Source organism: Sander vitreus, chromosome 9 (assembly GCF_031162955.1).
Source record: "Sander vitreus isolate 19-12246 chromosome 9, sanVit1, whole genome shotgun sequence".
Lineage (NCBI taxonomy): Eukaryota > Metazoa > Chordata > Actinopteri > Perciformes > Percidae > Sander > Sander vitreus.
Window position 1 is genome coordinate 15,337,024 of NC_135863.1, and position 14,826 is coordinate 15,351,849.

Sequence of the window (14,826 nt, forward strand, 5' to 3'; positions counted from 1 at the left end):
TACCCTTAAAGTATTCATTCATCTTGGTCACCACTTGGTTGAAACATATACCTCAACTATAGCTTGTAGTCTCTTTGAATCATTTTTAAATCAATTTGTACACTGTGATGGAGCAATATTTGCTCATTCTTCCTTGCAACATTGCTCAGGCTGAGTCAGGTAAGTTAGAGAACGGAAAAAATGCATCTTGTTACAAATTTTCAAAGGGAATAAGGTCAAGAGTCTGACTTCTGAGGAACATTTTCCTTGTGTCATTGTAAATCACTCCTGTTAAGCTATTGTCTACACATATTTAATACATATTTTCTCCCCTCAAGAAAAATATAGGTTTTATGAGGGATTTTCTATACTGAGCGCCATTCATTTCCTTTGAATTCCGACACATAGCCTGCCCTTGCTGCTGAAATGTAGTCCCTGCCTCCGCAAACTCCTCACCGGCGTGACAGGTCGACGTGTATTTAACAGGTGATCATAGAATCTGTATGTCAAAGGTTCAATACCTACAAGGCCAAGGTGTCCACTTGTTGAACTTCCAGATGTCAGAAAAGACCTGATGGCTTCTGTGATCCTTTGATTCCCTCGAGGGAAGTTTGTCTCTGCCGTCCACGGGGAGGTCAGAGTTTGAGGTCATTTTTGTAGGTCGGACACTCAGGGTTGTGGGGAAATCAAAGTTTTACATTTCACATCTTGTTGGAAACAATAATGCATTGTTGACAGTATTTCAATTTAACACCTCTTAAGTCTTCTGAAGTTTTGATCATTATTTGACATGGTGCTCAAGTGTTTGTAGATGAGAACAATGCAATTTAATCAAGTTCAACAATCTTAGACAACCAAATGTGAAAAAGGTTTGGTGACTGAATGCTTTTTTTTAAGGTACTGATACTCTATATTGATATTGGCTATGCCTGAATTTAAACTTTTTTTTTTTCATGAGCACACAATGTGACATTTTATTTAGCCCTGATTTCATTTCAAACGGCACAAGTGTTTTTTATGCAATTTTTATTTATATTAGAGATGTCTAATGAAATTACATTTTAAATGTTTAAACTTGCATAGTTCATATATATATATATATATATATATATATATATATATATATATATATATATATATATATATATATATATATATATATATATATATATATATATATATATATATATATATATATATATATATATATATATATATATATATATATATAAAGGAGACCCCAACAGTTGTTTGTTTTTTTTTTTCACAAAAATGTTAAACAGTGACTATATTGGATTATTTATTTGCACCAGTTTTTTTTTCTTCATTTGCCCTTTTGAGAAATAAAACATTTATAGAAATGAAAATATTTACAACAGTTAATACACATTAATGCCTATTTAAAGTTGTGGGCATTTTATTTAACTTATTTTCTTCTTTCTCTTAACCTTTTTTGTTTGATTTCTTTTCTTAAGAAATTAACTTTAAGGGGATCCAACATTATTTTCCCAGGTTGAAGGTTGAACAGAATGTAATTGCAGAATCTATGACTTTTTTTTAATTTGGACAAAAAAAACACCTGGGAATTTTGCATGTTTCAATCCAAACTGCCTGTGTGTAAATCTTCCCATAAAAATGTGTAGGAAATCCGCAGCTCTTCTTGTGTCATTTATCCCCCATGTGTGTAATGTTTGTCATATTTGATGTAAATGATGGCACTTTTTTAATCAATTTATGAGTTCTTCGTAGCTAGTCACACATGCCAGTATGGGATCAATTATCTGAAATGTGTCTGTATTTCGTTTGTGGGATATTTTGCACATCATTTAGAAGGCTAACACGTTTTTTTCCCATCCATATTTACTTGTGTTTGCAAGGGGAATATACTTTGCTGTAGCAGATTTTATGTAACAAAAGATATGTCACTATAATAAATTCTTTTTATTAAAAAACTATAATTGGTTGTATTCAATGTGAGGATAAATATTGCTGTATGTGTAGTAATTACAGTGGTGTACTTTAGCAGGTGGTTGATCATGCTATACTACAAACCCTGGCGTTAAAACTAAAAAAAACTGCACTTCCCATGATTCTTTGCTGCCGTGGGCGAAGGAAGCTAAACCGATGAAGAAGGGCTAGTTGCCTTTACTTGATTAAATATTGATTTTATTAGATGAATTTCGCCTTTTATTAATGTGCAATATATCTCAGTGATTAGAACACTTTTTGTTATCCAAAGTACGCGTACAGCTCGGACGAACTGTGATTGTCAAACAGGAATTGATCTTTAATAAGGTAACTGTTACGTTAGCTGGGTTTGCTAATACAAAATGTAACTATCCCTGTTAACGTTAGCTAGCTTAATATGAAATACGAAGAGGGAGCGATTAAATATTAGCTGTCATCATTTCGCGCACCGTTATTTCTATATTGTGCCGTACTTAATTGCTCTTTTAAACGTTATTTATGTATGTGTCAATTAAGGCAATTTCATGTTGTATGTAACAACGTTATTTTGCTATTTTTTGTCCAGCTAACGTTAACAACGTGAGTTTTGGGTCGTCATTTTCTCACGCTGCATCTGGTCTTTAGTTATGTTTTGGTTATACATTTTTTTTTCTTACTGTTCTAACAACTATACTATTTTACTGTTATTGCAGTGAAGACATCCAGTGAATGCCAGACTGCGAAAGAGAAACAATAATGGTGTTTGAGCTTCCAACTCATTAAGTTCTCCGAGAGAAGACATCTGATGAAAAATTACTGCAACGTTACAGATCGTAAGAGACTCACTTACCCTACTATGGCTAAATTACTTTGTACATTAAAGCTCAATGCCAGCACAGGCTTTCTTAATCACCAGTAGTCCAACCACAACATGGCTTCTGTTTGAAATAAACCACAGTTCGTTTTATAAAGAAGCTTATAAGACAAGTTAAATTACTGCTGTAAGGTATTCCCTCAGTTGATAGCTTCATCATGATCTCGTGTTTTGTGACACCAGGCACCGTTTAAACTAAACTAAATTAACTCACAGACTTTTTAAAGATACTGAACACGCCAGTCTGAATTACAGCTAAATGTGTGTAAAATGATGCACAAAATTGAAATTACATGTATTTAAGTTGTAAAACAATTATCTTGAATTTGAATATTTTACTCAAACTGCTAAAGCACGCAACTGCAGCATACACAGTGTATTTCGTGCTTGTGTAAAACCTATGGAAGACAAGTTTTACCTGTCTATGAAGTTATTTTATGTACAGTTTGTGTGGAATATTGAGACCATTTGTTGCTACATGTTGTATTGTCTGTTTTATAGGGCAGCAACTAAGAAATAGTTTTTATCATTGGTTAAATGTAATAAAAAGAAAAAAATGCTTAATCGTCTTTTAAACATTCGAAAATATCGTAAAATGTCCAAGGTGAAAGGTTATGTCTGACCAAAACCCAAAGATATTCAGTTTACAATGAAATTAAACAGAGAAAACCCACAAATCCTCACTTTTGAGAAGCTGGAACCAGACAATATATTGCATGTTTGCTTGTTAATTGACTTAAACCGTTAATCGATTATCTGTCATCTATTTTCTGTTGATTGCCAAATTGTTTCATCTCTTTGAAGGTTTCTTAAGACAGACATATGTGTAAAAAATGATACACAAATCATTGAAAACTATTTAATCAATCTTGAATTTGAATATTTAACTCAAATTATGTCATAGTTTCAATTAACAACCATAACAAGCAGCTGCAGAATATACAGTGAACGTGGAAGGTTGGAAATAGTAGTTTAGTTTGACACTTTCTGGTTTTAGTTTTGGATTGTCTTACATTGTGTGTGTGTGTGTGTGTGTGTGTGTGTGTGTGTGTGTGTGTGTGTGTGTGTGTGTGTGTGTGAAGGGATAGGGGGGCTGAAGAAAAGAAAAGGCTAAGGTAATGTTAGTCGTGTGCCTTTCTCAATAAAAAATTGATAAAAAAAATAAATAAAAAGGTAGAGTTTGCTGAGTTGTCAGCTTGTTCCAGAATGAGTGGAATTTGATTTAATAATAAGTATTGTTTTTATTTATTCTCCTTTTTTTCTTCTTTTTTCAGCCGGCATGGAAGACAAGGCAAATGGCTCTGTTGACACCAAAAGGTATCGTTTACAACAAGTGAAGGACATTGTTTATTAAAAGATTTGGAAGAACATGAAACTGTTGAAGTTAAGTGTGCATGCACATTAAGATGAATGCATTTACTGTGACCCCACAGCCCAGTGGAGAACGGCCAGCTGCCGGACCCTGCCAACTGGGGGGTCGCCGATGTCGTCAATTACTTCAAAGCAACAGGGTTCGAGGAGCAAGCCACAGCTTTCCAGGATCAGGTTGGAGTGCTCTACCTGCTCAAAATTCCCATCACGTGATGAAAACAAACTAGGATGTTAGTCAAATATTTCTCTCTCCACCTGACAGGAAATCGATGGCAAGTCCCTGCTTCTGATGACCCGTAACGATGTCCTGACAGGGCTGTCAATAAAGCTCGGCCCTGCACTGAAAATCTATGAGTATCACGTGAAGCCGCTGCAAACTCAACACCTGAAGAGCAACGCCTCGTAGCACTGCAGGCCCTCCCAAACAATGACAATCATCGTGTCAGGAGACCCCAGGTTAGCTGCCACTTCACAAAGACTCCTCTGGCCACAGTGGCACCTTAACAGGATTTGAATGCTGTATATTTTTATAAGTGTGGACCCCAAAAATGGGTGGCACATGGAGTTCACTCAGCTGTTTACCCTTTCAGCTATGCTTGAGATATGTATTTTACTTTTGTGTTTTATTTGTCTGCGAATACTGTGCGTGCGTGTGTACACATTTAAGTGTGTACGTATATGTGTGTTTTTGTGCAGAGTGAATTAACCCATGTTGGTTTAAAAAAAAAAAAAGCATTTGTATATAAGATTATATATAGTTTAAAACAGTGTATGTTGTCGTACCTGAACACTTTGATACATGCAGAAAATGAATGATTCTGGTGCATACAGCTTTGCCCTAAAATCAGTTTTTATGCTCCAAACTGTGCAGCCGACTCCCTGAAACGTCCTTAGCATGTAACAATGAAGCATTTTGTTATCCCAGACACAAAGAGCCAACCGAAAGCCTCATTGTCCCTGCACACCTACGTTATCTAGGCCAGAGGCTCTTGATATCAAAATATTTATGTGTATATATTCTTATGTTCCTACCTGTGGTGCTTTCAGAATTGTCGCACAGACAACTGTATTGAAGTGTGTATGACCAATGTATATGTGCAACATAACACTGGAGTTTGAATATCTGAATCAAAGATTTGCAATAAATGGTGCTCTTTTCTCACAAAGTAATAGTGTATTAATGAATTTGTTTTATTTCATTGTATTTACTTACATCAAAAGCTTGAATCATATTTGAGGAAATCTTGAGTTGTTGTAATTCTGACAAAATATTTAAAGGTAATTTTTGTTCTCTAGATTTTTGGCGCGTTATTAGATTGACTTTTCTGTTAAGTAACTTATTCAGATTGATATGTAGATCACAGCAGCAGCATTTCCTGGACATGTAGGTGCCTTCACAGCTTGGCTTGCTGTTTCCTGCGCACTGTCCCTGTGATGTTGCCCGAAGGGTTATCCAAGGCAAGAAGAACCTGTGAGTGGACAAATACAGGTCAGTAACCAAATATATTTCATGACTAGAAAACTTGGTAGTTGTAATAACAGAACTTACTTCATCTTTGTTGGTGAGGCCCATTTTTGTCATGTCTATGGTGATGTAATGCTGGTTGGGCATGACTATCTCTATTTCATCAACCTAAAAGAACAAAAACAATACTTAACAGCCTGAGTATTTCTGAATGAGCTTAATTTACATGTTGCATAATATTTAACTTCAAACTGTTTTTTTTAGATGTACACAAACAATGCACCTCAAGAATTCTTTCCCTAATCTGTAACATGCAATGACTTTGTTGACGTGTAAACGCGTGTGCAAAAGTAATCAGCCATACAGTATTTGTAAAGACGTGTGTGTGGCTGACAAGTTGGTTTGTGCATGTACTGTAAGCATGTTTAGTTTCAGTTTTATTTCCTTGCAACAGATTTTACCTGGAGATGTGATATAAATCGTATGATCTAAAACGTGGATTTACCTCAGGAACTCTGTCCAGGGCCAGAACCTGTGTTTCATAAAGGGTCTTCTGCACAGAGGGTGAGAACTCTCCACGGTCGTAGGGGCCAGCAAACTTCTCAATAATCGTCTCCTTCACACACTTCCTATGAGGACGGTGATGTGATGATCATTAGATGTAGAAAGTGTGTAATTTCACTTTCGGGTTTTTTAAATATACGTCTCATTCATTTGAACAGAGATTTTCCTTCTTTTTTTTATGTTCAGAACTCAAAAAACGTTTTCCTCCTCTGGAAGATAACGTTATAGACTCCATCATGGATACCTACGACTAAGATGTTAAGTGAACGCAATGTCTTTTCACAGATAATTACCATGCAGCATCAAAGTCAATATCATGACTCTTGTTGTAGCGCCACCTAGCATAGACAGAGGTGCAGAAACACCTGTCCTTGGTCTCTTGCAGAGTTGTGAAGCGGTCTAGGTGGAAACCCTCAAAACCAGACTGGGTGGTTTTTAGCACAGTCATGTTCTTCACTCCACTGTGAACCACCGGGATGCCTGGAGCACAGAGTTGGTGAGTATGCAGTAATCAGAAACAGAAACATTGACAATTTGTACCGTTGCACAGAACAGACACGTGACAATAGGCCTCACACTAGACTATGAAGTACAAAGTGACCCATGAGCCCATGACAAGCCTGTCATCAGCAACATCAGTGATATGCAGCAACGCCAAGGGCTTGGCTATAGTTTTAGATCCCTCAGTCAATAGTATTGACACCACATCCAAACCAAAGAGGAGCTATAAGAAGTTTGAACTCTGTGTGTGTGTGTGTGTGTGTGTGTGTGTGTGTGTGTGTGTGTGTGTGTGTGTGTGTGTGTGTGTGTGTGTGTGTAGTGTGTGTGTGTGTGTGTATGTGTGTGTGTGTGTGTGTGTGTGTGTGTGTGTGTGTGTGTGTGTGTGTGTGTGTGTGTGTGTGTGTGTGTGTGTGTTTGTGTGTGTGTGTGTGTGTGTGTGTGGGTGTGTGTGTTGCTTACCATTGAGATTCTGTTCAACATCACAGAAGCGACATGCTTCTGGGCTATAGATAAATGCATGAGCATGCTCTACACCATTCTGAGAAAACAAATGACAATGACAAACTGGGTGATAATCATGTTGGAATTTAAGTGGTACTTAATTCATGTTGCTTAGATAGTTTCAATGATGGACACACATGACAGATTTTCTGACATGTCATAGCAGGAAAAGCACAAGTGTGAAAAAGGGGGGCAAAAGACTCTTTAGTATTTGTTCCACTTGTGCTTTTCCCATTTATGACAAAGTATGTCAAGGAACATGACTGCCATCAAAAAGGCAAACTGATCACTGAACCCTGTGTTTTACCTTCTCCAACCTTCTCCATGGGGCCTCCTCCATGTAAACTTTGGCCCTCAGCACATGGTTGAAGGAGGTCAGGAAATGAAGACAGATATCGAGAGAAAACTGCTCGATGGTCTTCACCTGAACAGATGAGTAGAGCATAAAAAGCAGAGTAAGTAAAACCATTTCCAACAAATCTCTACATAAAGGAAATGCAGACTTAAACACAAGTCCTAACTGGACAAACATTTCAATAGGGTTTGTTAACCCGTGATTTTATTTGATCAGTGTTTGGGCTGCAGGTTGCCAGGGGTCACTGGTGTCAGTATAGTGAGGTAAAAGAATGACCATAATAGGAGTCTTCCAGTTTAACAAAGGAGGATCCCTTTAATATTAAAAATCGTATCGTATACATGAGCGCAAGGTTGGTTTGGTTGATAACTCAGAATGCTGGAGGTGTCGGGACAAAAATGGTACCCTAGTACACATGCTCTGGAGTTGCCCAAAAATTCAGGCATTTTGGCACTTCCCTACATACAATCGTAGAGAAAATTGTTGACCAGAATATCCCGTTCACCCCTAATCTGTTTATTTTGGGAGACCCCTCTGCATTAAGTGCCCTGACCCCCCCAGTCTCTCACTGGACCCAGACTGTCCTCATGTTAGGCTGGAAACTTCTGGTCAAAGAATGGAAAGCCCCCTCTGCACCAGCACTGGATTTGTTGCGCGCCGCTCTGGGTCAGCTGGCTGCCCTTGAACAACTGTCCTATAGGTTGCTTGACAAAGTGGAGGAGTACAACTTGAAATGGGGGAAGTATCACTCGTACACTTGGGACATTTAATGGCGTTCTGGCTCATAAACACAGCATTTAACTAGAAAACATGACTAATGGATACATTTTGATAAAATACTGTACCTACATATAGGCAAGGTTGTAAACTCAAGGGCTCTGTGCATCACTGTCTCTTTTTCTTTTCTTTTTTTTATTTATTTCTAAAATGTATTTATAGTTTAGTTTTTGTCTATGGTCGCACTATGTCTTCCTTTCATTCTATTTTGTTGTATGTGTACTGCTTAATTTTTCTGTTGGATATGTTGTGTGTGTTTACATTTTCTGAAAACTGTTAATCATAAATAAAAAATAAAAAATCTTTAGTATTGTAAAGTATATAAAAATTAACCTTTACAAGGCGCAATAAGGGAATATAAAAGAACTGTATGGTTTCATGAATGCTGTTGAATTTCTCTTCACCTCAGACTTCTATAATTGGATGACGAAGAACTTTTCTTCCCCTGAATGTAAATAAAGCTAATATGCCAATCTTAGGCCCTGTGAAACAAAGGTCGCAGCGCAGTTATTTCTGTCTTAACGCCTTAACAAGCATTACTCTACTGACTACTGTAATATCCTTCTCTGTGGTTTAAATGCTCCAGCTTGTTTAAAACACTGCAGCACTGATTCTGAAGGGCCATGAATGTTTACCATATATCTCCAGTTTTAGTTTCCCTACACAGGCTTCCACTCTACTTAATGGTCCTAAATGGTCCTTGTAACATATAACATGTTACATGACCTTAATGAATGTACCCTGCTAAGATTTTTTCCCCACTTGTCAGAGAACTCAGGAACTGTTGGCCTGTAAAAGCCTATTGATATATTGTATATAAAATCCAAATTATGACAGCAAGTCAACCCTATTCCTATCTCATTAGCATTACATCCTGAATCAGTTACTTTTTTTTTAATAAACATAATGGTGACTTAGTCGACAGTCAGGTCTCTGACTAACACCCTTCTGGTCCAGCGTGGAGGATGGTGACCTACCCCCTTAAGCTTGGCTAGGGCATGGACGGTGTTCTTGATAGTGTCGGTGGGGATGATGTCTGAGTTGTCTCCAGTTAGATAATCCTTCCGCGATTTAAGTGTGATTTCCACGTCAGCTTTCAGCTCGATGATGAAATGGTGGCTGCCCTCTCTCCTGATCACCAGCACCTTCACTGTGTTCTTGCCGTAGCCTGTTCGCACAAACTCCACATTCTGCACACACGAAGGGACACATTACTGACATGTAGCAGTTCAGCAGTTGCCATTGACGTAAACAGGTGTTTTGTGCCATAAGTATATATTTTGCTGGTATTTTAAACTGCGCATTGACTTTATTTGATGTATGCATTGTTTAGCGTTCTCTTTTTTTTCTTTCCTTTTAGAGTTTGGTCTTCGGTCTGTTTGTAGTCACCTGCGTGCATGAGCCCTGGGATATTTGTTCAGCACTTTTCTTCATTTAGGGTTATCTGTTACCTTTGACAGATAACTATTAAGAGTTTGCAGAATTGTCTATGAGTGTTACATGTACTAACATCATTTAATGTGGAACTGGTCCATGATTGGTTGCTTTATTAATGCATGTAATGTATTAGTAAGGTGGCAATATGATATCACAAATTAATTAATTAGGGTTTGATGCAGGAGAAATGAAAAATATGCAAATGTATGTTGTTAGATTTCTCCAAAAGGATCCAAAACAGAAGTCTTAATGTGATAACTAGTTATCCGCAAGTACAGGAACTTGAAATCAATAAATCAATCTGCATGGACAGAATCATTATACTATACTGTACGTTGACAGCATCAGTGTTTGACAAAAGTTCATGATTTAGAAATGTTTTTTTTTTATTTGTATGAGAAATGACCACTAGTTTGTTTGACAGACCACAGTTGGCCCCGTGGTCATTCACCTCAGAAATGAGATAAATCCAGTGCTGACTCATTTACAGTAAGTCATCCTCTTATAGTTAAAAAATTAAATGTTTTGTTTTGTGCTTTAGAACTTTTTGTTATGTGCAAGTAAGCAAGCACAGATTATTAATATAGACACCAGTCACAAAGTACTTCACAGTAAAAAAAATGATCAAATGAAATCACATATAGTCAAATAAATAAATAAAAGGTAAAACACCTGACAAAATATACAAGGAGAACAGACATAAGACACAAGTTTAAAGCATATGCTACCTAAATGTGTCTGAGCACCAACATTTTTAAATTAATTCTAAAATAAAGAACAAGCCAGTGCAGAGAGGTTAAAATATGTGTAATATGTGACCATCTGTCAGATTGTGTTAAAAGCCTAGCAGCAGCATTGTGGACAGTTTGTAAACGGTGTAAGGACGATTATTAAAACTATGTTTGAAGAGGTGAAAGAAACACGATCGAGTCAGCGTCATAACGTGAACATCAAATCTCACACCCAGATTAAGCAGACTAGGTGGATGAAGATGATTTTTCCTGATCGCTGACTGGAGGTGTGTATGACATAATGAATGGTTACCTGATCTGAAGGAGTTGCCATGATATCTTCCTTTCCTTTACCTGCTGTCTGTCTGCTTTGTTCCTCCAGCTAGAGGTGTCTCTACTGATTGAGGAGGATTTTGTAGAGAGGATGGTGCTACCTTTGAACTTTATTTTGCTATTGGAAGTCATGTTTGGCCAAGCTCAACCCGTTTTACCTGTCACAGTGTGTGTGTGTGTGTGTGTGTGTGTGTGTGTGTGTGTGTGTGTGTGTGTGTGTGTGTGTGTGACACTACACTTTCAGGCATGCAAATGTACACACAAACACACACTCTTGCTTTATTTAGGATCACAGAGAGAACCCAAAGTACATGTCTGAATAATAAATAAATACAAGTCTTTTTGTTGTGTTGGATTCTAAACCGCCTGTTTTATCACTGGACTTCCACTCTGTGGTGTGGAAAAACTTTCCATAGTTCCAGTCAGTCAGGTTATATTAAGACTCAATAGCTGAGACATCCTGCAATAAATGCTGTATTTCCCATTGATAAGTTGTAAGTCAGTAATAAGAACATCTTTTGGGTTGCCAGGTTGTTAAAAAAAAACAATGGAAGCAAGCTTATTTTGGTTTACACTTTTTTGACAGATGTTGATGCATATCAGTAATCGCAGAAATAGTTTTGAGTTTATAGTGGAACATGATGAGGTTGCATTGTTTCTCTTGATAGCTGGATTGTCTACCATGTTTGGCTTTAAGCAGTATATAAATGCTCTTCCTGAGGAGAGAACTATGTTGGAAAAATACACTGGGTCTCACATCAAGAGGTCTGAATGAGGATTTTAGTTTCAGACCATTCCTGTGATGTTGTTCATATCTAACGGGCAACAAAGACAATCTAGGTACTTGATTAAATCATTATGGTGTTGTTGGTTGATGTTATCTGGGCTACTCACTGTGATTGAAACTCTGATTTGTGTACTTGGTTGACTCTAGATGTATATGTTGTTCCTCTCCTTTGTGAATATCCGTGTGCTGGAAATTGTAGATTACTGTTCCTATAGGTTTTAGGGACATTCTATTTTAAATATAGAACTACATCTATCTAGATCTAGCCACATAGAAGGTATGACAGCTACTGGCTTGATGTTATTCATTTGTGCTGTGAGGCTCTTACCTATATTTCTGTGTATAATATTTATACATTTGTTTTTCTTAACATGCATTTGTATGTTACCTGTGAGGTTTTATGTTTCACCGGGATCATCATGTGACCACAGCATGTGCATTTATAGATGGCATCTCTGTTTATATAGCTAAATCTAATGAAGAACATTAGCTCATAACGATAAAAAAAAGGTCGATAAAAAGATAAAGCAAGTGTCAGGCTTGAGAAGGATGTTGACCAGTCAACCATAACCTGGCAACCCAGAAGTTCTTATTGGAATTATTCTTGAGCTACTGAGCTCACTTTACCTTTATATACTTTTACGTACTGTTTTACAAACTCTTTACACACACATACATATATATTGTATAAGCTTCTCATTATGCATATACATTTACTACATTCCTATTTACATTCAGCTTATTCATTTTCAATTACTGTCTACCAAAAATCTATTTCATTTATTTTAAATATTATCCCTATATTTTAATGCACTATTTTATGTCCTAGATTCTCCTTTTGTTTTTAACTTGTGTAATTCATTTTTCTACATATTTAATTAGCATTGTTGGAGGGAGCCTGAGATCAAAGATATATATTGACGACTGCTTCTCTGTAGTTATTGTGCGAATCCTAATATTTAACTTGAAACTAATGACTGACCCTTTATAAATGGTGCCTTTTTAGAAAGTGGCACCAATATATCTGGAAATGTACTGAAACTACTTCCAGCTTATAATAGATTTCACTAAGTTAATAACTAATAATAGTCCAGAATCTGCTGATACAGTTTCTACAGATGTGTCTCACCCATGTGTGTGTACCAAAAATGATAAGTATAAAAAAACGATCCTTAAAATCTTAAAACTTAAAATCAATATATTATATTGATTTTAACTGGGGCAGGGTTTTTTTTATATTTTATTCACTCTCTCTCAAAACAATATTCCTTTGTGACCACAGGCTTAATTTAGTATGAAAAGTTCAGTACTCTCATGTCTGAGAGTACTGAACACAGGTTTAGATTTCTGTGTGGCTGGAGGGACATGTACAGGGGCATCACCAGGAATTTTGGGCCCCATGACAAAAAAATCTAATTGGGTACCCTCTGCGCAGCTGTTGTCACCACATCTCTAGGACCTAACTGTCCCATCAAAAGCTTTACATAACTCTAATTAAAGGCTTGCAACTGTCTTGCTTCTTGTAGTTCAATACTAGTACTAGCACAATATTTACTGCTGGTGATTTGTACATGCATGCAAGTCTAGTATGCAGTTCACTATTTGATGCAAGTTTAAAAGCAACCATAACAAATGTGCTGAAGGCCATCTTTTACAGTCTCAATGTATTTTTATTGTAAAATTTGACAAAATGGAAAATTCTCTTAACAAAATTATTATTATTATTATTAATTATTATTATAATTATTAATGAAAGATTTAAAAAAAGAAAAACAAACAAACTTAAATATATAGATTTTTTTTTGTGTGTGTGTGTGTGTGTGTGCAAGCTTCTCAAATAAATTGCCCTTCATGATGGGAATAATAAAGTCTGTATCTATAGATGTCATTCCATAATTCAATCTAAATGAACGTAACAAACTGGATTATTTTAATATTGTCTGTATCTTACATGCAGGCTCAGGTAAGCTACTCACTGTTTCCAACTGTCCAGCATCCAGAACAGACAGTAGGTTGTTGTTTTTTTATATTTTATTTCATAATGATCAGTATGTGAGAAAATAATTGTTATTAATGTGTTTGAATTTCTGTCATAAATAAATATTTCATTTTCTTTTTTTATAATGGTAAAAAGAGCAAGAGAGACGGAGAAATCCCCACAGACTCCCTGCAATGATGCTAACTGGCATGTCATCGAACACAATGTTGCTCATCTTCTTCACTGGGACAGGGAGGGGCACAGTTAGGGGGAGACTGGGGTGCTTCTGACTCATCTGTTGTTAGTCTGCTAAAAGGGGCAGGGACAATGATTTAATATGAATATCTTGCTAAACGTTTCCCTGCACTGATTAAATGGTGATTACATGTAGGCTAACACTAGTCTGTAGCTAGCTAGCTTATTTTACTATGGACATTAAGCCAACAGGTTAATACCACTCACAGACTATAGGCTACCCACCTTTCTTGGTGAAAAACTGGGTTACAGTTTGACACCCTTTCCTTTGTCTTTCCTCTCTTTCCGTTTTTGAAAACCAGATTTTGATTTAACGTTACTTGGTAAAATTGTGGTTACTGTAGTTCTGGCATCTACTGACTGCAACTAAACACTGTCAGAGTGCGCTAAGGCAGGACCAAACCATTTCATGCAGATACAGTGGGGTGGTCGGTCAATATGGATGTTTACTTTTTGGTCAATGGGGATATTTCACTTTCCTGCCAAAAACAAAGAGATCATTAATTGTATTATAGTGTATATTTGAAATATATATATACTGAATGATGATGGTTTAATAATTTTATATTAGTTTTTACCTATTTTTTGGGGCCCTTGTCAGTCATGGGCCCTTGGAATTGTCCTAACTTTTCTCCCCTATAATGCGCCCCTGGACATGTAGTTATACTCTACTCGAGAGTCTGCTCTTGAGACTGCTCTAATTTTCAGGACAATTAGGGCAGGATTCAGTACAACTGCTTGGATTTCGGGACTGTCCCGAGTTTTTCGGCACTGTCCCGAATTTTTCGGGATGTCGCTCCCAGAACTCAGAGCTACTTGTGGTTCCTAGAGTCTCTAAAAGTAGAATGGGAGCCAGAGCCTTCAGCTACCAGGCTCCACTCCTGTGGAACCAGCTCCCAATTTCGGTTCGGGGAGCAGACACCGTCACCACATTTAAGAATAAACTGAAAACCATCCGCTTATAGTTAGGG

The 14,826-nt window shown here is 36.9% G+C and overlaps 2 protein-coding genes across 3 annotated transcripts; one reads left to right on the forward strand and one right to left on the reverse strand.

Moving 5' to 3' along the window:
* The first annotated feature begins 2,639 nt into the window (after nucleotides 1-2,639).
* Nucleotides 2,640-5,341, forward strand: samd13 (sterile alpha motif domain containing 13). 2 transcript variants are annotated; one of them, XM_078258866.1, is made up of 5 exons: nucleotides 2,640-2,759; nucleotides 3,883-3,915; nucleotides 4,075-4,117; nucleotides 4,234-4,345; nucleotides 4,434-5,341. In XM_078258866.1, the coding sequence occupies exons 3-5, from the start codon at nucleotides 4,080-4,082 to the stop codon at nucleotides 4,575-4,577; spliced, it is 294 nt and encodes a 97-aa protein (XP_078114992.1). In that variant the 5' UTR covers nucleotides 2,640-2,759; nucleotides 3,883-3,915; nucleotides 4,075-4,079; the 3' UTR covers nucleotides 4,578-5,341. The 2 variants fall into 2 exon arrangements, with proteins under 2 accessions (XP_078114992.1, XP_078114991.1); XM_078258865.1 differs by lacking the exon at nucleotides 3,883-3,915.
* uox (urate oxidase) lies at nucleotides 4,857-10,944 on the reverse strand. The gene is made up of 8 exons (XM_078258864.1): nucleotides 10,816-10,944; nucleotides 9,312-9,524; nucleotides 7,510-7,626; nucleotides 7,161-7,239; nucleotides 6,494-6,680; nucleotides 6,142-6,265; nucleotides 5,721-5,804; nucleotides 4,857-5,640 (listed from the first exon to the last, which is right to left on the reverse strand). Exons 1-8 carry the CDS (start codon nucleotides 10,834-10,836, stop codon nucleotides 5,566-5,568), a joined length of 900 nt encoding a protein of 299 aa, XP_078114990.1. The 5' UTR covers nucleotides 10,837-10,944; the 3' UTR covers nucleotides 4,857-5,565.
* Nucleotides 10,945-14,826: the final 3,882 nt, after the last annotated feature.